The 17,379-nt window shown below is 38.6% G+C and overlaps 1 protein-coding gene across 1 annotated transcript; it reads right to left on the bottom strand.

The window, feature by feature from the left end:
• Nucleotides 1–568: 568 nt before the first annotated feature.
• Nucleotides 569–12,032, bottom strand: stat6 (signal transducer and activator of transcription 6, interleukin-4 induced). Its single transcript, XM_077712725.1, has 20 exons — nucleotides 11,668–12,032; nucleotides 9,666–9,805; nucleotides 9,429–9,573; nucleotides 8,631–8,705; nucleotides 8,322–8,505; nucleotides 6,854–6,948; nucleotides 6,224–6,372; nucleotides 6,018–6,134; nucleotides 5,709–5,876; nucleotides 5,146–5,233; nucleotides 4,639–4,761; nucleotides 4,426–4,518; nucleotides 3,115–3,318; nucleotides 2,846–2,940; nucleotides 2,618–2,751; nucleotides 2,305–2,460; nucleotides 2,152–2,212; nucleotides 1,991–2,071; nucleotides 1,118–1,192; nucleotides 569–1,028 (listed from the first exon to the last, which is right to left on the bottom strand). The coding sequence occupies exons 2-20, from the start codon at nucleotides 9,791–9,793 to the stop codon at nucleotides 977–979; spliced, it is 2,223 nt and encodes a 740-aa protein (XP_077568851.1). The 5' UTR covers nucleotides 9,794–9,805; nucleotides 11,668–12,032; the 3' UTR covers nucleotides 569–976.
• Between the last annotated feature and the right edge of the window lie 5,347 nt (nucleotides 12,033–17,379).

Raw genomic sequence — 17,379 nt, 5'->3', positions numbered from 1 at the left:
TAAAGCGAAAATTAGAGATCACCGCTCATTTATACTATAAACATATAACAGTGACCTGTTTTTATTCCCACATTACCCCTGGTAAATGTTACTATATCGTTATCCTCAATAACATGGCATAAACACTTTCTGAGATATGATAGTTTGCAGTACTCACTTTAAGGTAACATACATGATAGCAAAATAATACAGAAAAAGGGGGAAAAACAAGTGAAAAACTCCCGCAGTGAATTGTAATACATGGCTTTTGCAAAACAGATGAACTAGTTCTCTATTTACAATTAAAATCATTCAAAAGCAAAATGGCAACAGCAAATATTGTTGTCTTGGTCGAAATTTCTAAGCATCTCATTAGGAATTTCTGGACAAAGAATAGAATGTATATATATATATATATATATATATATATATATATATATTTTTTTTTTCCTTTTAGAGTGAATACAAAAGACATTTCTTACATTTGAGCAGTAAAAGAGCCCAATTGTGCCCGAGGATATTTGATGAGTTCAAAGTACAATACGGAAAGCCTGATGGAAAAACAAGCACAAAAAGAAAATGCAAAATGTGATTGGCCTAAAGCTCCACAAACCCACTGTGTTTATTTGTCCAATACAAACACAGAAATAAAGCTTTCAACATTCACAAATGAAGTTACAGCTGTGCCATTTAAATATGACAACATCTAATGTTAAGCAGTACCCAAATCTAGATCAACTAACAGAATGAGCCTTTTTAAGAAGTGTTTTACATGCAATGCATGGACTAACTGTAAGGTATTTATTCAAATATTCTTTTCCTATCTTAAAATATATGTCCTTACCAAGCTATTTCCATAAAGGAATGTCATAGCTTTGCAAAAGTGGTCAAGCAAAAAGTCAATAATCAACAAATCCCCAGGGGAGTGTTCTGAATGTGTCAGCGCTTTCAATGTTATGTTACATTCTCAATGTCGCTCAGCCTGCAGCCTAAATTTTCATGAAAAGTTCAGAAAATTGTTTAAATCGAGGTCCATATCTCCTGTGGCCCTGGAAGAAAGACATAGGTTTGAAGTTGCCACATGGGTCACACTTTCAGCAGCAACAGCATCTTAAGACGGCCAAAGGATTCAACCTACATGTCACTGAAGGCGCGTGGGTCCGGACTAAATTCTCCTACGGCCATATCCGAGCTTTCCATGGGGGCAACGTTCCTGCACAAGAGATATAGTATGATGTTATTCATTCATTTCCTCATTATTCTAAAGTAGGGATATTTGCTGTGAAGAGGAACAAACCTAAAAAAATACACAATAAAACTACTTTATATTTATTTTTGGTTTAAGCATCTTGTAAATGTTCTTATTCAACTTGTTAGGGCACAACTTATTAATTAAAACACTGCACTCAACGGTTTAGCCCAGTATGTGTGTAAATCATTTTAGGTTCATTCAGAAAATTCCCTCAAAAATAAAAATGTCTTTCATTTTCTGTGAGTAGTAGTCCCATATCAGTTTAGATGCTAGAGTTGTTTTTTTTTGCTGATATATATGTATAATGACTAATGTATAGAATAGGGGTGGGCAAACCTTTCGGCCTGGGGGCCACATTGACTTAAAAAATTTGACAGATGGGCCGGGTCAGCACAAGATACGATACATATAAAAAACTGCATCCGTTAACAGTACATATGAAACATAAACAGAAAAAAAGGACTAAAGTATTAACATACTCATCACTCATCATTAAAGTAAAAAGTATAAAGTAAAAAGCAAGGTATTAAGAAATATTAAAATGTAATTTAAAAAAAAGATAGAGTGGCTGTAAAACATGAAAAACAAATAAGAGTGGACAGAGCTACTGGCTTCCGTGTGACGGCGCCATCTTGGGGAATTTTTTTTTATAAAGTAAAAAAAAATATTTGGACAACGTTGGCTGGCCGGATTAAATAGCCTAATGGGACGGATGTGGCCTGCGGGCCGTAGTTTGCCCATGTCTGGTATAGAACCTACCCTTGATACATAGCAGAATTATGATGGTTTTCAGTATGATGTAAAATATTGGCAACATCCGCTTTATTTGAGTTGGTCTCCCTGCAGAAAAACAAAACACACAGACGCTATATCCAAATCACAAAAGCAAATTGGCAAGAGCATTTAGGCTAAAAACGTACTCTCCAGCTGATATAGGATGGAGTCTTATTGGGAGGTAGTCATTTCCGCCTGTCGTTTTGTCTAAAAACGTGAGGAAAAATGAATACATTCATTTTTATATTGCACTTTCCATTAGATAAAAAAAAAGACATGGAGAGAGGGGGGTGCATTACTTGATGAGGACTTTGCAAAAACATCCTGTTTAGGAAAGTGAGGGTAGAGGAATCTAAGGTCATTCATGTGCCAGATGGTATCGCCAAGGTTCTGGAAGTCAAGGTGTTTCTTGGTAAGTGGCTGGATGTTCTTGATGATCTGATTGTGTTCACCCGCTAGGATAAGAAGAAGAAAAAAAGCCCAAAGATTGGATCCGAGAGCTCTCATACATCATTAAAATAGAAAAAATAAGATAAAACTGGTTCGCAGGATTGCCTTTGTTAACTGCTCGAGCCTTAATAAAAACAAATTCCCGCATTAACCCGTACTCACAGTCTGCTGCAGTCACGTAGGCAATGGTGATACCTCCAATCTCAGAGTCGCTAAAGCGTAGTAAGAACGTTCCGTTGGGTTTCTGCTTGAGAATCAGGTGTAGATGTTGCTTTTCAATGAAACCATATATGAGCCTTTGAGGGGAAAAAAAAATAAGAGCAACATTTCATTGTTAATGGTGTAACAATATGCCAAATATGCATTTAATAAAAAGAAGAAGCTTTATACCCATTACTCCAGTCGGATCTCAGATGTTTTTTGGTTAGGTCCATCGCTCCCTCAAACCACTGCCAGAATGTAAACTGTCGACCCGGGAGCACTTCCTACGAGACAAACATGTTGACATTTTATCTCTGTGTGTGTAAAGATGAGACTTTTTTTCATAGCTGTGTTGTTTTAATATCCAACTACTCTGGCACACTGTAAACAAATCAAGTGTGCATGTACAGTATGCAGTAATGGCCAAGATATAGTAATGTATGAGTGTGTGTGTGTACCTTATTAAACTGCGTCCAGGACACCATCATGTTGCTGAAGTCATCATTGAAGTCTGGTTTGTCGAATATTTTCTGGGCTAGGCAGCGTTGGTTGTTCTCGTCTAGGCAGTGCTCTGTCTGGACCTCTGACATGAATTTACTGTTGAGAGTGCTGCACATGAGCTTCCACGGCACCCGCTCCGGAACCGCGAATGGCACTCTGTCCTGACGGCGTCAACAGACCAGGAGTAAATTTGAACTATGCGTCATCATACCAAATGGGCAAAACAACAACAACAACAACAACAACAACAAAAACGCTCGAGGATAAATTGGAGTTGGAAAAGTCATCATAAATGAAATTGCCACACTTCACTTGACCTCATTTCAGCCAGGAATAATGTGGATGACTAAGCAGGAATGTTCATATCTAAACCATGTATTATGTCATTGCCTTCAGAGCAGAGACTGTTTTTATAAACCTTTTAAGTACTAACGTCAACTTCCACCAGCTGTCAGGCTCTTTAACAAAACAAATGAGCTGAAACCTACCGTATGCATGCATGCACATCTATGTGTATGTATGTATTTATATATATATATATATATATATATATATATATATATATATATATATATATATATATATATATATATATATATATATATATATATATATATATATATATATATATATATATATATATATATATATATATATATATATATATATATATATATATATATATATATATATATATATATATATATATATATATATATATATATATATATATATATATATATATATATATATATATATATATATATATATATATGTGCTTAAATATATATGTATGTGTATGTATGTGCTACGTTTTGTTGTGGTGTATTCTATTTAGACTGGAGCAGAGATTGGGACAGTTAGAACTTTACAAGATAAATTAGAGATACTACAAGAGATAGATTTGGTGACTATGAAGAAAAAAAATCTGTTTTTTGATGTTAGACAAGAAAAAAAGTGATTCATGGTTTTGACTACAGTGTTAGTCGCAAAGCAAAGTGTTATAAAACAATAAAGATTGTCTTGTGTAACAGTTAGGGTTGCAATCAGTGTCGTTTATCAACCCTACATGCCATAATGGTTAAGAGTAGATATATAAAACTGTATTTGTTGGAATTTTTCTTCTTCTATGAGATTGGTGAAAGTTTGAACCGATGGAAATGTTTTGCTCTAAACAAAGTTGGGCCATTACCAGAAAACAGATTGTGGAGGAATTTAAGGGCACAACTGCCTGTACAGTAAAATGTTTAAAGATTTTTTTGACTTACAATCTCTGAAAAAGCACAATCCCATATGATGGTAGCCAGCGCATTGTTGTCTTGGCTGCCATGAACAATGATGACGAGTGGCAACGAGATTATCTGCAATGACACAAATTCCATCTTGAACGAGAATGCAGTTGCAAAAACAATGTATTACTTAAGAACATTAGTCTAGTTGAGGAGCTATAGGAACAGAAAAGTATGTTAAAAAATGTAAACCTGTATTTTGAAAGGAGTGTCACTGCCTGTGATGTTGATCTCGGTTGAGAAGAGGAGGGCAAACTTCTCCTCTGTGACCGATTCAGATCCCTTTCTGTCAGCTCTCTTAATCTTCTTGATTGACTATTATACATAAATTCAAATTTTACTTTGTTCCCATGATGAACTTTTCATAATATACAGTGTTCCCACGGTCATCGCGGTTAAGGGGGACTGGGACCACCCGCAATAAGTGAATTTCCGCAAAGTAGGGATTCCCCTTCAAAAAAGCTTAATTTGAATTGAATAAAAATTATTTATTTTTTTTACTCCCCCTGTAGTACACCATATAGAATATGGGTAGAGAGAGTGAAATTCATGTTATAACAAAAAAAAACTGTAAAATTTGTTGTCTCAATGTAATATCTGTATTTTTTTCCCCCAAAAAAATATGCGAAGCTCTGAGTCCACAGTGGATGAACCGCGAAGTAGCGAGGGAACACTGCTGATTGAGAACGCAGTACATACCATATTCCTGAAGGTGGCACATGTGCTTTTGCTGGCTGTGTTATGTTCAAGAATGGCTGTGTTGTTGATCACTTCCCCAACATTGTCACTGCACATGATAAATACCACACCATATCTTCCATAAAACCTCAAATACTCCTTATAAAAGATGAACATAATGGGAATTTTGCAGTGGCTGTTTACTCTGATTTCCTTCCACATCTAAAAACATGCATGGTAGGCTGGTTGAACATTTTACATTTTCTTTAGGTATGAGTACAAGCGTGAAGGGTTGTCCATGTCTATGGCTATCCCCCGATTCAGGGTGTCCCCTGCCTGGTGCCTGTAACTGAGATAGGCTCCAGCACCCCATGCGATCCGCGTGAGGATAAGCAGTATGGAAAATGAATGAATTTGTTAGCTCCAAAAATATACCATCCTTCAATAGAGAAGAACAATGATCATATATGTTTAATACAACAAGTTCAAGGCAATATGAATGAGCAACCGTCTCCTACTAATAATATGTGGGATGCACAGTGACTGTGTGTATTATGAGTGAAGGGAAAACAAGTCTTTATTACCTGAGGGAAATGTTTAGGTTTCTGGCTTGGAGTTCATTAATGATTTGTGCCTTCAGCACAACAGGCTTCCCAGGTGCAATTGTTTCACCTAGCAGATAGCGTACAGTTGTGGTGAACTTGGACTGCGTCTTAATGACCTGGGGCGGCTGCTTGTCCACCACGAGAGAACTGAGGGAAAAATTCATCACAATTAAAAACCTTTGACCTTGACGCAGAGGTATTCATTTAATGATACCGTGCTGTTAATGCAGGAGTGCGTGTCTAATATTTTGACGGTATCATGCATGGAGATCAGGTAAGTGAAAGTACCTTTGAACCAGAAGTTTGAGAAGTTGGCCGAGCCTTTCCTGCAGCTCTGGAACTGGTTCTACGATGAGCATTAACTCTTGTCTCAACTTACCATTCACACCAAGTAGCTGCTCACACCTGATTTACCAGGAACATTGGACTCATCGTCATTAACAAGGCTTTCACATGAGGAGGTTTAGAAAGCAGTAATACAGCAGACATTTTACCACATCTGGAGGAAGTTGAGGTTGTCGTCAAAACGATGTCCAATGGTTGCCTTGTACTGCTCCCACCTCCAGATTTTCAGTGTGCTGATAAGTTGGGCCTGACACTGGTCCAGGCAGTCCACACACTCAGCGAGCAACTGAAAACGCTTCTGTAAAGATCAGCAAGCCAATATGTTACACCAATACTTATTCTTTGCATATTTTCACTATGATTTATCTGGCAAGGAACGTACAATATACTATAGATTATTATGAAAACACAGGGCAGAATTATGTTCAAATCTACATTTCTCATGCAAGGACATTGCCTTGCATGTTTTTCAAAATGCAATCTTCATTTGGCCAAAAAGGAAGGACAATACCCAATGATAGTGTTTTGTGATCACATTTCTGGTGTTTTCAGGGTTATGTGGAGTGGGATTTTGTGGAATGGATTCATTTCATTTCCACTCATTTTAATAGGGACAGATGATTGCTTTCAAATGCGAGCAAAGTGAGGAAATAAATGACATTTGTATCCCAAGACAGCAGCGACATGATCATCACAAGGCAGGTTTGCCCTTGTGTCCTTCCTGAGCTTCACCTTCTTTTTCTCGCAGGGGCTCACAAGGCAGAAACATTGCTACTCACCGTTGCCATGGTGTTGACACTGTAGGCCAGCTGCTCAATGTGTTTTTGAAGTTGAGTCACTTCTAACATGGGGGGATCCAAGATCCCCGCAGCACCTGCAAAAATGATGTGTTCAGTACATCAACACTTCCATACCAAGGGCCACATTATAAGTGCACTAACAAGATAATTTAGTGAGTGAATAAGCTACATGAGTGATAACGAGTAACTGTACTGCTTTTGGGCAGTCAAGTGGTTAGTGCAGCATGGGAAAACTACGGCCCGCGGCCCACATCCGGCCTGCTAGGCCTTTTAATCCGCCCCGCCGACGTTGTCCAAATAATGTATTTTTTTTCCCCAAGATGGCACCGTCACGCGGAAGCCAGTGGCAGTAGCTCTGTCCACTCTTATTTGTTTTTCGTGTTTTACAGCCCCTCAATCTTTTTTTAAATTACATTTTAATATTTCTTAATACATTCCTTTTTACGTTACTTTGTACTTTGTACTTTTACTTTAATGAGTGATGAATATGTTAATACTTTAGTCCTTTTTTCCTGTTTGTGTTTCATATGTACTGTTAACGGATGCAGTTTTTTATATGTATTGTATCTTGGCCCATCTGTCAAATTTTTATAGTCAATGTGGCCCCCGGGCCGAAAAGTTTGCCCACCCCTGGGTTAGTGTATGGGCCTCACAGTTCTGGGGTTGACGGTTCGATACAAGGTTAGTCCATGTGTGGAGTATACATGTTCAACCCCGGGGGATGCATGGCTTTTCTCTAAGTGATCCCAAAAACATGCGGGGTAGGCTTTTTAAACACTCTAAATTTCCCCTAGGTAGGTGTCCGGTCCACGATGAACATTCACAAAGTCAAACACAAGTAAGCACGCCAAGGCAGATGAGTGAGATTCCGGTCAATTTTCGACTGTCTCCGTTCTCCAATCTCTGACGACTCTCTTTCTGCATCAACTGTTTAATTAGGGCAAGATTGCCTGACATGCAAATGCTCTATAACAAAGGACATACAAATTTTCTGTGACACCGATGAAGGCTGTGAGACGGATGGAAGGCTGTGACACAGATTGAAGGCTGTGATACGGATTAAAGGCTGTGACACGGATTGAAGGCTGTGAAACGTATGGAAACATTCTTTGTTAATTTAAGATTACTTCACAGTAGGAATGTGAGCATGGATGGTTGTCCGTCTCCTTGTGCCCTGCGATTGGCTGGTCATTAATTCAGGTTCTAGTCAGCCGAGATAGGCTCCAGCACCCCCCAGAATCTTTGTGAGGATAAGCGGTTTGGAAAATGAATGAATGTGTTGCTTTTGGTTCAGAAGGGGAGCGTGGGATACACACACTGACAACATTATTGCAATGTTGTATAGAACTTGTAGTATCACATTTTTTTTACTGTTAGAAAGTAATGGTGTAAATTAACACTAAATTGCATGCAGAAAGACACTACACATTTTCTTTTCATATATTACCTTGCAAAGACTCAAAGTTCTGCTTTTCCCAGTTGAGCTCTTCTTGTAGCTGATGTATCTTTTGTCGTAAATCCTGGACCTCTAGCACTTTGAGAACAAGGAGGTCCACATTCTGCGTGCTTGAAAAGCCCACTTCTTTGGCGACGAACTGTTGATGCTGCGGAGTGTTGTTTACTTGTGCCCACTGCAAACATGACATAAGAAAGCATGGTCACGCTGCTCAGCTCACTTGTATTGTATAGTGTACTTCTTTTAAACAACCTCATTGGAATAGGAGCTATGGTTAGGGGGGGTAAGAAATGTACTTACATCTCTGAGCAGAAGTCTCTCTTTGTGCAATGTGTCTCTCACCATCACTGCAAACTGCAGTGGCTGAAACATGCTCTGGAAGATATCACCCATCACACAGTTAGTACTGCAGTCTTGGCAAGAGCACACAAACGCTATATTACGCGTGACAACTTTTGCTTCACAAATTGTATCTTAAAAGTCTGTATTAGCAATTCAGCTCTAAATTGTGCTCAGGATTTGCATGTTTTTAGCATTCATCTTCAAACATACAATGTCATGTATCTAGAAGAAATAATAATTAAAGGACTTTTTAAGTGGTATCGGAGTGCATGAGTTGTTTAAAGTTTCTAATGCACACATATATATATGTATATGTGTGTGAGGGCCCGGTGGCGCAAGTGGATAGCGTGTTGCCCTCACAGCGCTGGAGCTCTGGGTTCAAATCCAGGTCATTCACATCTTTGTGGAGTTTGCATGTTCCTCCTGGGCCTGTGTTAGTTTCCTCCCACATTCCAAAGACATACATAGTAACCTGATAGGACACTCTAAATAACCCCCAGGTATGGGTATTAGTGTACATGGTTCTCCGTCTCCTTGTGCCCTGCGATCAGCTGGCCACTGATTCAGGGGGTCCCCCACCATTGGCCTGAAATCAGCTGAGATAGGCTCCAGCACCCCACATAACCTTATTAAGGATAAAGGGATTCAGAAAATAAGATGAGATGAGGTGTATGTGTGTGCAAATTTATATCACATTGTTTTCTTATATGACAATCTCACACACACAACGGTGGTCTCTACCGCAGTTTCCCCTACCATGTGTTTGCTGATCTGCATGAGCTTCATTTTATCCACAACATTGGTAATTTGATGAGAATGTGCCTCCAGCATCATAACAAGCTGGTTCAAAAGAGCATGGGCATTTGCTTCCTGCTCCACATTCTCCAAGGCAAACATGTCCCTGAGATAAAAAAAAAAAAAAACAACAATGTACACAGACCATATGCAACATGGTTAGTTCTAGGATTTTGTGTCTGGATTTTGTTGGTGTACCAGTTTTGCTTCTCAATCCAGTCACGCAAATAGTGTCGGACTTCAATAGGAAAAGTGGATGAGGGGTAGAGCTCATTCATGGTCTCCACGGGTAGTATATGTTGGCTGATGAGTGCCCACTGGGCCATGGTTAAGCCGGACTGCAACATACATGGATAAAATTAGGAAAGTCATTTCAAAGAAGAATGGGAGATGAAGACCTATTCACGTAAAAGGAAAGAATGGCTTTTTTTCAACCAAAATCCTGAAATATGTTTGAATTGAATGCTTGTATTGTCATTACAAACAAACAAATAATCATTAATAATAATAGTAAATAGCATGACCACAATCAAAAACAAAAACCTGGAGTGGCCTGGTCAGTCCCAACCTCAACCCCAGAGGGTTTTCTAAAACTAAATGCTGGCTGAATGTATATTTTTAAATGACTATAATAATCATACATTGTGTTGAATACATTGAATGTTTTTTTTTCTCCACATTCTGTCTCTCACAGTTAAGTGTACTCATGATGAAATTTTCTGACTTCTGTCATCATTATAAATGGACAAACTTACACTATCGGTGGCTGTCTTAACTATTTTCTCCCACTGTATGAATTGAAATTGATTATCATCACAAGACAGACTTTGGTTAACCGTCTAGGCCCACCCTACAACCACCTCTTTGCCAGGCACACATTTTTTATTGTCAAAAAAGGAGCTAGCTTTGAGATGGTACATGACTACAGCGAGTGGACAGAAGTTGACGATTGAAAAATAAAAAGTGAAGGACCATTAAGCAATCCTTAAGGGAGTTTGAACAGCTAAGTAGCTGGGAGGAAACCCATCAGTGAGCCATTACTGTACAGGAAATGACAGAATGCATCCCATTGTTTTACATGAACCCAGTGGCTGGACTTATTAAATCCAAGTTCTATCTGACCAAGCTAAGCAATAAATAAACAGACGGAAAAAAGTAGATCTAATCATTCTTTTTAAAATTTCTCTATCCATTTCTCGTCAACTTAAAACTGCTTGTTAATTAAGTAAGCGTCTTTTTGGCACGAACAGATCAAGTATCTGAACAGATGTAGTTTCCAAGAGGTGATACGGGGACATCTCTTACAACTGTAAAGACTCAATGTCCCAGATCCGATACTGGTCCAATCACATCATTTTCAAAGTACCTCCCAGTCAAAAGACATTGGACACCTATGACCGTCAGTAGTAGTAATAATCAATGCCAGCCTTCTCAGTTGAAATGGATTCATGGTTTATAATGGGCTGTGGAGGTGAAGGAGTTAAGAGCTATGTTCAAAATAATAATTCAGAGATATATGTATATTTTAAAAATACACATAAATTTGAAAGAAAAAACATTGGATGGCTGACTTCATATTATATTTAAATTCATATCTAGTGTGGCCCAGCGGATGAGTGGGGAGTGCGTCGGCCATATAGTTCTGGGGTTGAGGGCTCCACCGCAGTACGCAACACTGGGCGGAGTTTGCATGTCCTCTCGAATTTGCGTGGGTTTTCTCTAGGTACTCAGGGTTCCTCCCACATCCCCCAAAAAAAATTTTTTTCTTCTTCTTCACTTCCTTGAAAACACTGCTGTACCATTACTGTAAATCCTTTAATATGGGGCTTTTATATTGTAACAGCAATCATAATATAAAATAAGAAAAAATAAATACATTTAAAATATATCTATTTTTCTTGTTGTTACATACAATAAAAACAATATATTTCGGATATATTTGTACTTGGAGTTCTGGTTGGCAGAGTTATGAATAATCGGACGCCTAAAAGTTAAATAAAAAATGTATTTTTTAAACACGCACACATAAAATAATAATACGATCTACAGATAACTTTCCTGACAGTGCGACTGACGCAGTTTACAAATCGAAAGTCCACATGACGCCCATATCAGTATGCAGACAAACAAACAAAAATGCATAATCGAACCAATAAAAGAACTATATGATTATAAACGGAGACATGAATTTTTGCCTTACCGTCAGTTCGTTTGACAGTTGTTAACACTTTTCCGGTTCCGGTTTTTCTCTTGACGGGCGGCTGCAAGGAGATGCGTTTATTTCTTTTTCTTTAAACATGGAATTAAGAGGCTTAAATCGATCCTGTTGAAGTTGAAAGATGAAACGGGGAGGCACTTTGTTGCGACTTCTGCTGTTGAAGCAACGCCTTCCCTGCCGTCCGATGTTGTTACTACACTTGCACAACTTCTCACGTCACACATCCAGAATGGAGAATTCAGAGGTTGGACTTGATCGGTCGATTGGTCGCTGTGTCAGTTAGTCAGTCAACCACCCACACTTGGATCACTTTGCGTTTGGGCATGCCAGCGTGGGTGAGCTGTTCGAGTTCTAGAGAAAAGCAGGGCGGAGCAGAGATGAAGCGCGCACATTTCCAGTAAAAACTCATTGACACTGACAGACGTCATGTAAACATCCAAATAGTAAAGTAGACCCGTGGTCATATCCACTGGATACGCTCTTTTGCCTAGCATGTATTCTTTAAAACATTGCAACAAATAAAAAATATTAAAAAAAACATGGTGTTTATTGGCTGCCATTGACGGATATCGACGTCGAATCCCTTGGAATTGAAATTTAAATGGATTCAATGTTGGTCGCTGTTAATGGCACCGAAACGCGACAATTCCAAAATGAATTGAAGTGAAGATGAGATTGTAACATTTGGATTTTCGTTTCTTTAATTCGCCCATTGAATTAAATGTAATGCTTTTATTGTCATCATCCAAGTATAATGAGATTTAAAGCTTCATCACGAAGTGCACAAATAGCAACAACAAACAAAAAGACAAATAAAGAATCAATGAAAGAAATAACAATAAAAACGTAATAAATAAATGAATAAGTTGTCAACATAACAAGTGATCAACAAAACAAATTAGGGAAGTGCACAAATAGAATAACAAAATCAAAAACAAACGAACACATAAACAGTTAAAAAAAACAATAATAATGGCAAAGTGAATCATGGTTGAATCATGTTATAATTATCCGTTTTGTTTTTGTTTTGCGAGCCTAAATTCTCCATTTTTCAGCACACGGAGGCGGCAGAGGGCTGCAAACGTCTCATGCCTTTAGGTTTATTTCCAAACGGTACTGAATGGTCAGCACGTCCGTCTCACACTTCTGAGATCAATGGGGCCAATTCTGGGCTCCTTCGTGTGTGGAGTTTCCATGTTTTACCCGGACTTGTGTGGGTTTCCTCCCATCTCTTAAAAAACAAACAAACATGCACAGTAGGCCTGTTGAACCCTCCAGATTCAGGTATGCGTGTGTTCGTGCATGGTTGTTTGGCTCAACCAAATTCAGGTTTCACCACTTCAACTATTTATAATCAGTTGGCGAATCTCGTGAAGATAAGCGGCTCGGAAAATCAACATCGTTATAATTGCATGGTGACACATGATAATTATACCTACCAGTAAACAGTACCAAATAAAAATTCCATCTTTCCATGTATACAAGTTAATTTGAACTTGCCATTCTTGAATTATTTTTTATCATTTTTTGAATATAATATAAAATATATATGTTACGGATAGGTGTACGTATATGTACGTACGTGTATGACCTGGATTTGAACCAAGGACTCCAGAGCTGTGAGGGCGACACGCTAACCATTTGTGCCACCAGGTATAATGTATGCCTGATGAAGATAGCGAGAGTAAAATTAAAACCTGAGAAAACTGAGGAGGCAATTTAAACATCAAGTCTGTTTTCACTAGAAAGTTGTAATCCCACAAATTAAGTATGGAATTAGTTGGCCAAATTCTTTCCAATTTGGGTTCAACCATCTGATGGCAACTCCTCCTTGCAGAAAACACCTGATTAGCAATGTAATCTGACATTTTTTCTGTTCTTTGGACGCCACCTGGAGCAGTCCATATGCTCTAAAGTGCAACAACCACTCTGATGAGATTTGGTCAGGCTTATTATCTCATGGTTAAATACATGTTTTCAATGGTCAGTGCAGGTTTGTCATCCTCGCTCAGAGAAAAAAAAAGATTGCAACATATGGAACTCATACAGCTGTGCTGGTTCTCAGTGGGACCAAAAAGACTAGGAGGCTGCACGTTGGGGGTGGTGGAGGGTTTTGGCCCTGGGGGTCCAAGCGTCCCTGACTAGAAAATGGACTTGATTGCTAACAGCTGGCAGTCCTAACTCACCCTGTGTCAGAACTCTCCTCTGATGTCCACCTTGTCAGTATCAAGGCCCGGACAACAGCAGGGGCCAGCACCTATGTGTCGGTGTTGTAAATATTTCAGTGTTTTTTCTGCGTCCAAATATCACTTGATATCAAGGAATAGGATGCAGGTAGCTTCTGAACTTCTTGGGTAGAGTTTGCATCTTCTCTCTGGGCTTGTGTGGGTTTTCTCAGGGTGCTCTGGTTTCCTCTCATATCCTCAAAACATCCATTGTAGATTGGGTGAATGCTCTAGATTGCCCTTAGGTATGAGTGTGAGTCAACAAAAATGGATTGCTGGTGTACAAGGTTAAGATTGAATGAGAAATGCTAACAGTTTACGGCTTTATGCACTCTAAAGTGGGGAAAAAGGAACAAAGGAACAAACTTGATGGGGAAGGCGAAAGACACAAACCGAATGAAAGGGTGACATAACCAAGACAGGAAAATACTCAAACATGGATATACAAAAAAAGGTGGGGTTTTCAATAAACAGACGGGGGTTGATGACAATTACAAACACCTGAGTTACACAAGGAGAGCCAAAAATGACACAGCAGGTGAAAGTCAATCATGCGGCTAGGACACCAAGGGAAACACACGCTTTTCAGATCCACCTCGATTCGTTTCATCAGATTTAAGTCAAGGACATCCACATAGTTGTCCTGAATCCCCCTTTGTTACATTAGCTGTACTTCAAGGCTTCATTCACAGTGCATTTGAACAAATATGTGCTTAAATGATATACATAGCTTAAACCATTGGAGCTAAATCTGAGATTCATTAATGTGTCAGCAGTAAGTGATTATTGAATATACTTTCACCCTCGTAACTGTTACCATAAACTACTGACATCTGAGTTCAGAAGCCAGTCTGTCATCCTGTGGGGGGGATACTATGCCCCCAAAAATAAACTAAGTTGTTGACAGCAAAAGATAGAATATACATTTTGAGCTCATGCATGCTAGGCTGATTAGACACTCTAAATTTCCCCTAAGTATGAGTGTGAATGGTTGTTTGTCTACTTGTGCCCTGTGATTGTCTGGCCACTAATGTGTCCCCTGCCTTTGGCCCAAAGTGAGCTGGGATAGGCTCCAGCACCCCCTGCGACCTTTGTGAGGATAAAACGGTTCTGAAAATGAGATGAGATGTACAAACCGTTACCCTTCATCAGAGGATAAAAGGGAGCCAGCGCTAATGACGCAACTCTGGGCCATTTTTAGAGAGTTAATTAGATTGTCATCAACAGTCGCAGTGCAACTGCTCTGCTGGGATGCCATCACAGATGTTGTTTGTAGACGGAGCCTGCAACTGCAATTTAGAAGGTTGTCAGAGATGAGTGCCCAACACTACATTAATTAAACCCGTCTTATTGTAAACGGTAAATATGATGAGATAGGGGGAGTTTAGAATACTAGTGCAGCGCCAATGTTTGACATGACATATGAAGAATTTGTCGTTGTTTTTCTTAAGGTGTGTTGGTGTCCTAAAGATTCAGTTAGTGCCAGGGCCTGTTGGTTCATTTTTATTCATGGGAAGTTCCACTGGCAGTTTTACCAATAATTAAAGCTCCCCAAAATCCGCAAATTAGGAAAAATTGGATATTTAATAGTTTGTCTCGCTGTGCCCTTCGATTGGCTGGCAACCAATTCAAAGCTTGGGTAGGCTCAAGCACCCCCATGACTAAGAATAAGCCATATGGATAATAAATAAATGGATCTCTCATAGCACTTAGGATAGGAATGATTGATTTCACCTGAATTAAATTAAAATATGTTATCCCTCTGTTTCCTCACTTAGAGCCTAAATGAGACTCACCCTGAAGCATTTGGAATGATGGAATACAATGCCACATTTGATACAGAGGTAAGAATGGCATAAAATATTATTAATCATTTGAAGAATTGGCATTAAAAGGGGGGATTTGAAGAGCCACTGATAGCTGCTTGAACATTAAATGTCCTTCTTTGTTTCTTTTCAGTGCATATGTGTAAGATAGAGAGTCTTTTATTGTCAGTCAACTGTTTTAAACCTCTGTGGTGTTCATTCTTCAAGTATTTTTCTTTAGAGAACTGACAAACTAAAAATGCATCGAGACATTGACTTGAACAATGACAATGTAAATATTTCACAATCTTGCTTTTGATACCACAAATAAAAAAGGACTTTAGTCCTGTGTAATATTGACAACTTTTGTTTAATATTTGTGTGATACTCTTCTTTTAAAATACAGTCTTTCTGAGGTAGACATTACAGTTCAAGAACATTATCAATTTCAAAAAACAGCAACATCAACAAAAGACATGAAATAAATACTTTCATGTACAATATGCCGCAAAAAAATGAGGTAGAAATTGTTACAGGAACAACTATACAGATTTGAACAAATTTTACAATGTAAAAACAGTTTTTTTTTGTTGGACAAACTACTTTGTTTAGGAGTGATGAGGAATATTTCGGGAGTAATCCAAATTTGAGTTTGTTAGACTGTGATCACACTACGCTGAAAATGTAATATTTAAACGGTGCCAATTTGCGGTGGAGATGCTAGCTACCACGCCGCATGGGAACTGGGCTTTAAGGCCAAGGCGATTGAAAATGATGTTGGAAAGGGAAGTGAGCAAAGCAGAAATCTTAACTCAATCTCAGCAGCCAAGGGACAAATATGGAAAAATGTATGAGGACACTAGGCTGTGAAAATGTGGGGCATGCTGGTTTTAGTTCAATCCAAAGACAGGTCAATGCTCTTAGGATCTCCCACATCAAACTCTTCTAAGCATGGCTTATGGCATGGAACAGAACCAAAACGGTTGCCTCCGAATTCAAACTGTCTAATATTTGGGGATGTTTAGACCATCTCATAGTTATGATTATGATAACCTATCATGGAGCTGTGGGCTCAGCCACCCGCACTTCAGCAATATGCCCATGTAATGATTACAGCCTAGATGGCTGTGATTTAGGTAACATGATTGGTATGCACATTTGAAAAAGCACTGACACAATTAATGATATAAGTCTTCATTTGATTTTTTTCACAGTAAGCCATAACATTTTCATCCATTTTGATTCATTTGTAGGACTTTTTCTCCGTGCCAATCTCTAATAGACGTAATAATGTTGTCACTTTAACCAATTGGGTGTCTGATTTCTATCATTTTTTTGTAATTTCGAGGGTATGTTTTGACAAATCACTATAAAAATATACCCTTAAAGTTCATCTGGCCAAGACCCCGACTAAATTTTGCAACTCTATAAAACCACACAGACAAACCGACAGACAGATTCCGATGATTTATAGTGTGACATAGTATGTAGTTAAGTGGTGTGTCCCAAGACTTTTTTCCATTCACCCTATGAAACAGTTCCTCTCTTACCCCATCTAATGTCAGAGTAAGTTAATGAAAGAGTATTTAGTACTTATTTATTGTTCAACGGTATGAGTGTGACTGACTGGCTGTTTGAGTTTATGTCCGATTTGATTGGCTGTG

The sequence above is a fragment of the Stigmatopora nigra genome, chromosome 1 (genome assembly GCF_051989575.1).
Source record: "Stigmatopora nigra isolate UIUO_SnigA chromosome 1, RoL_Snig_1.1, whole genome shotgun sequence".
Taxonomy (NCBI): domain Eukaryota; kingdom Metazoa; phylum Chordata; class Actinopteri; order Syngnathiformes; family Syngnathidae; genus Stigmatopora; species Stigmatopora nigra.
This window is presented reverse-complemented; position numbering and strand designations above follow the sequence as displayed.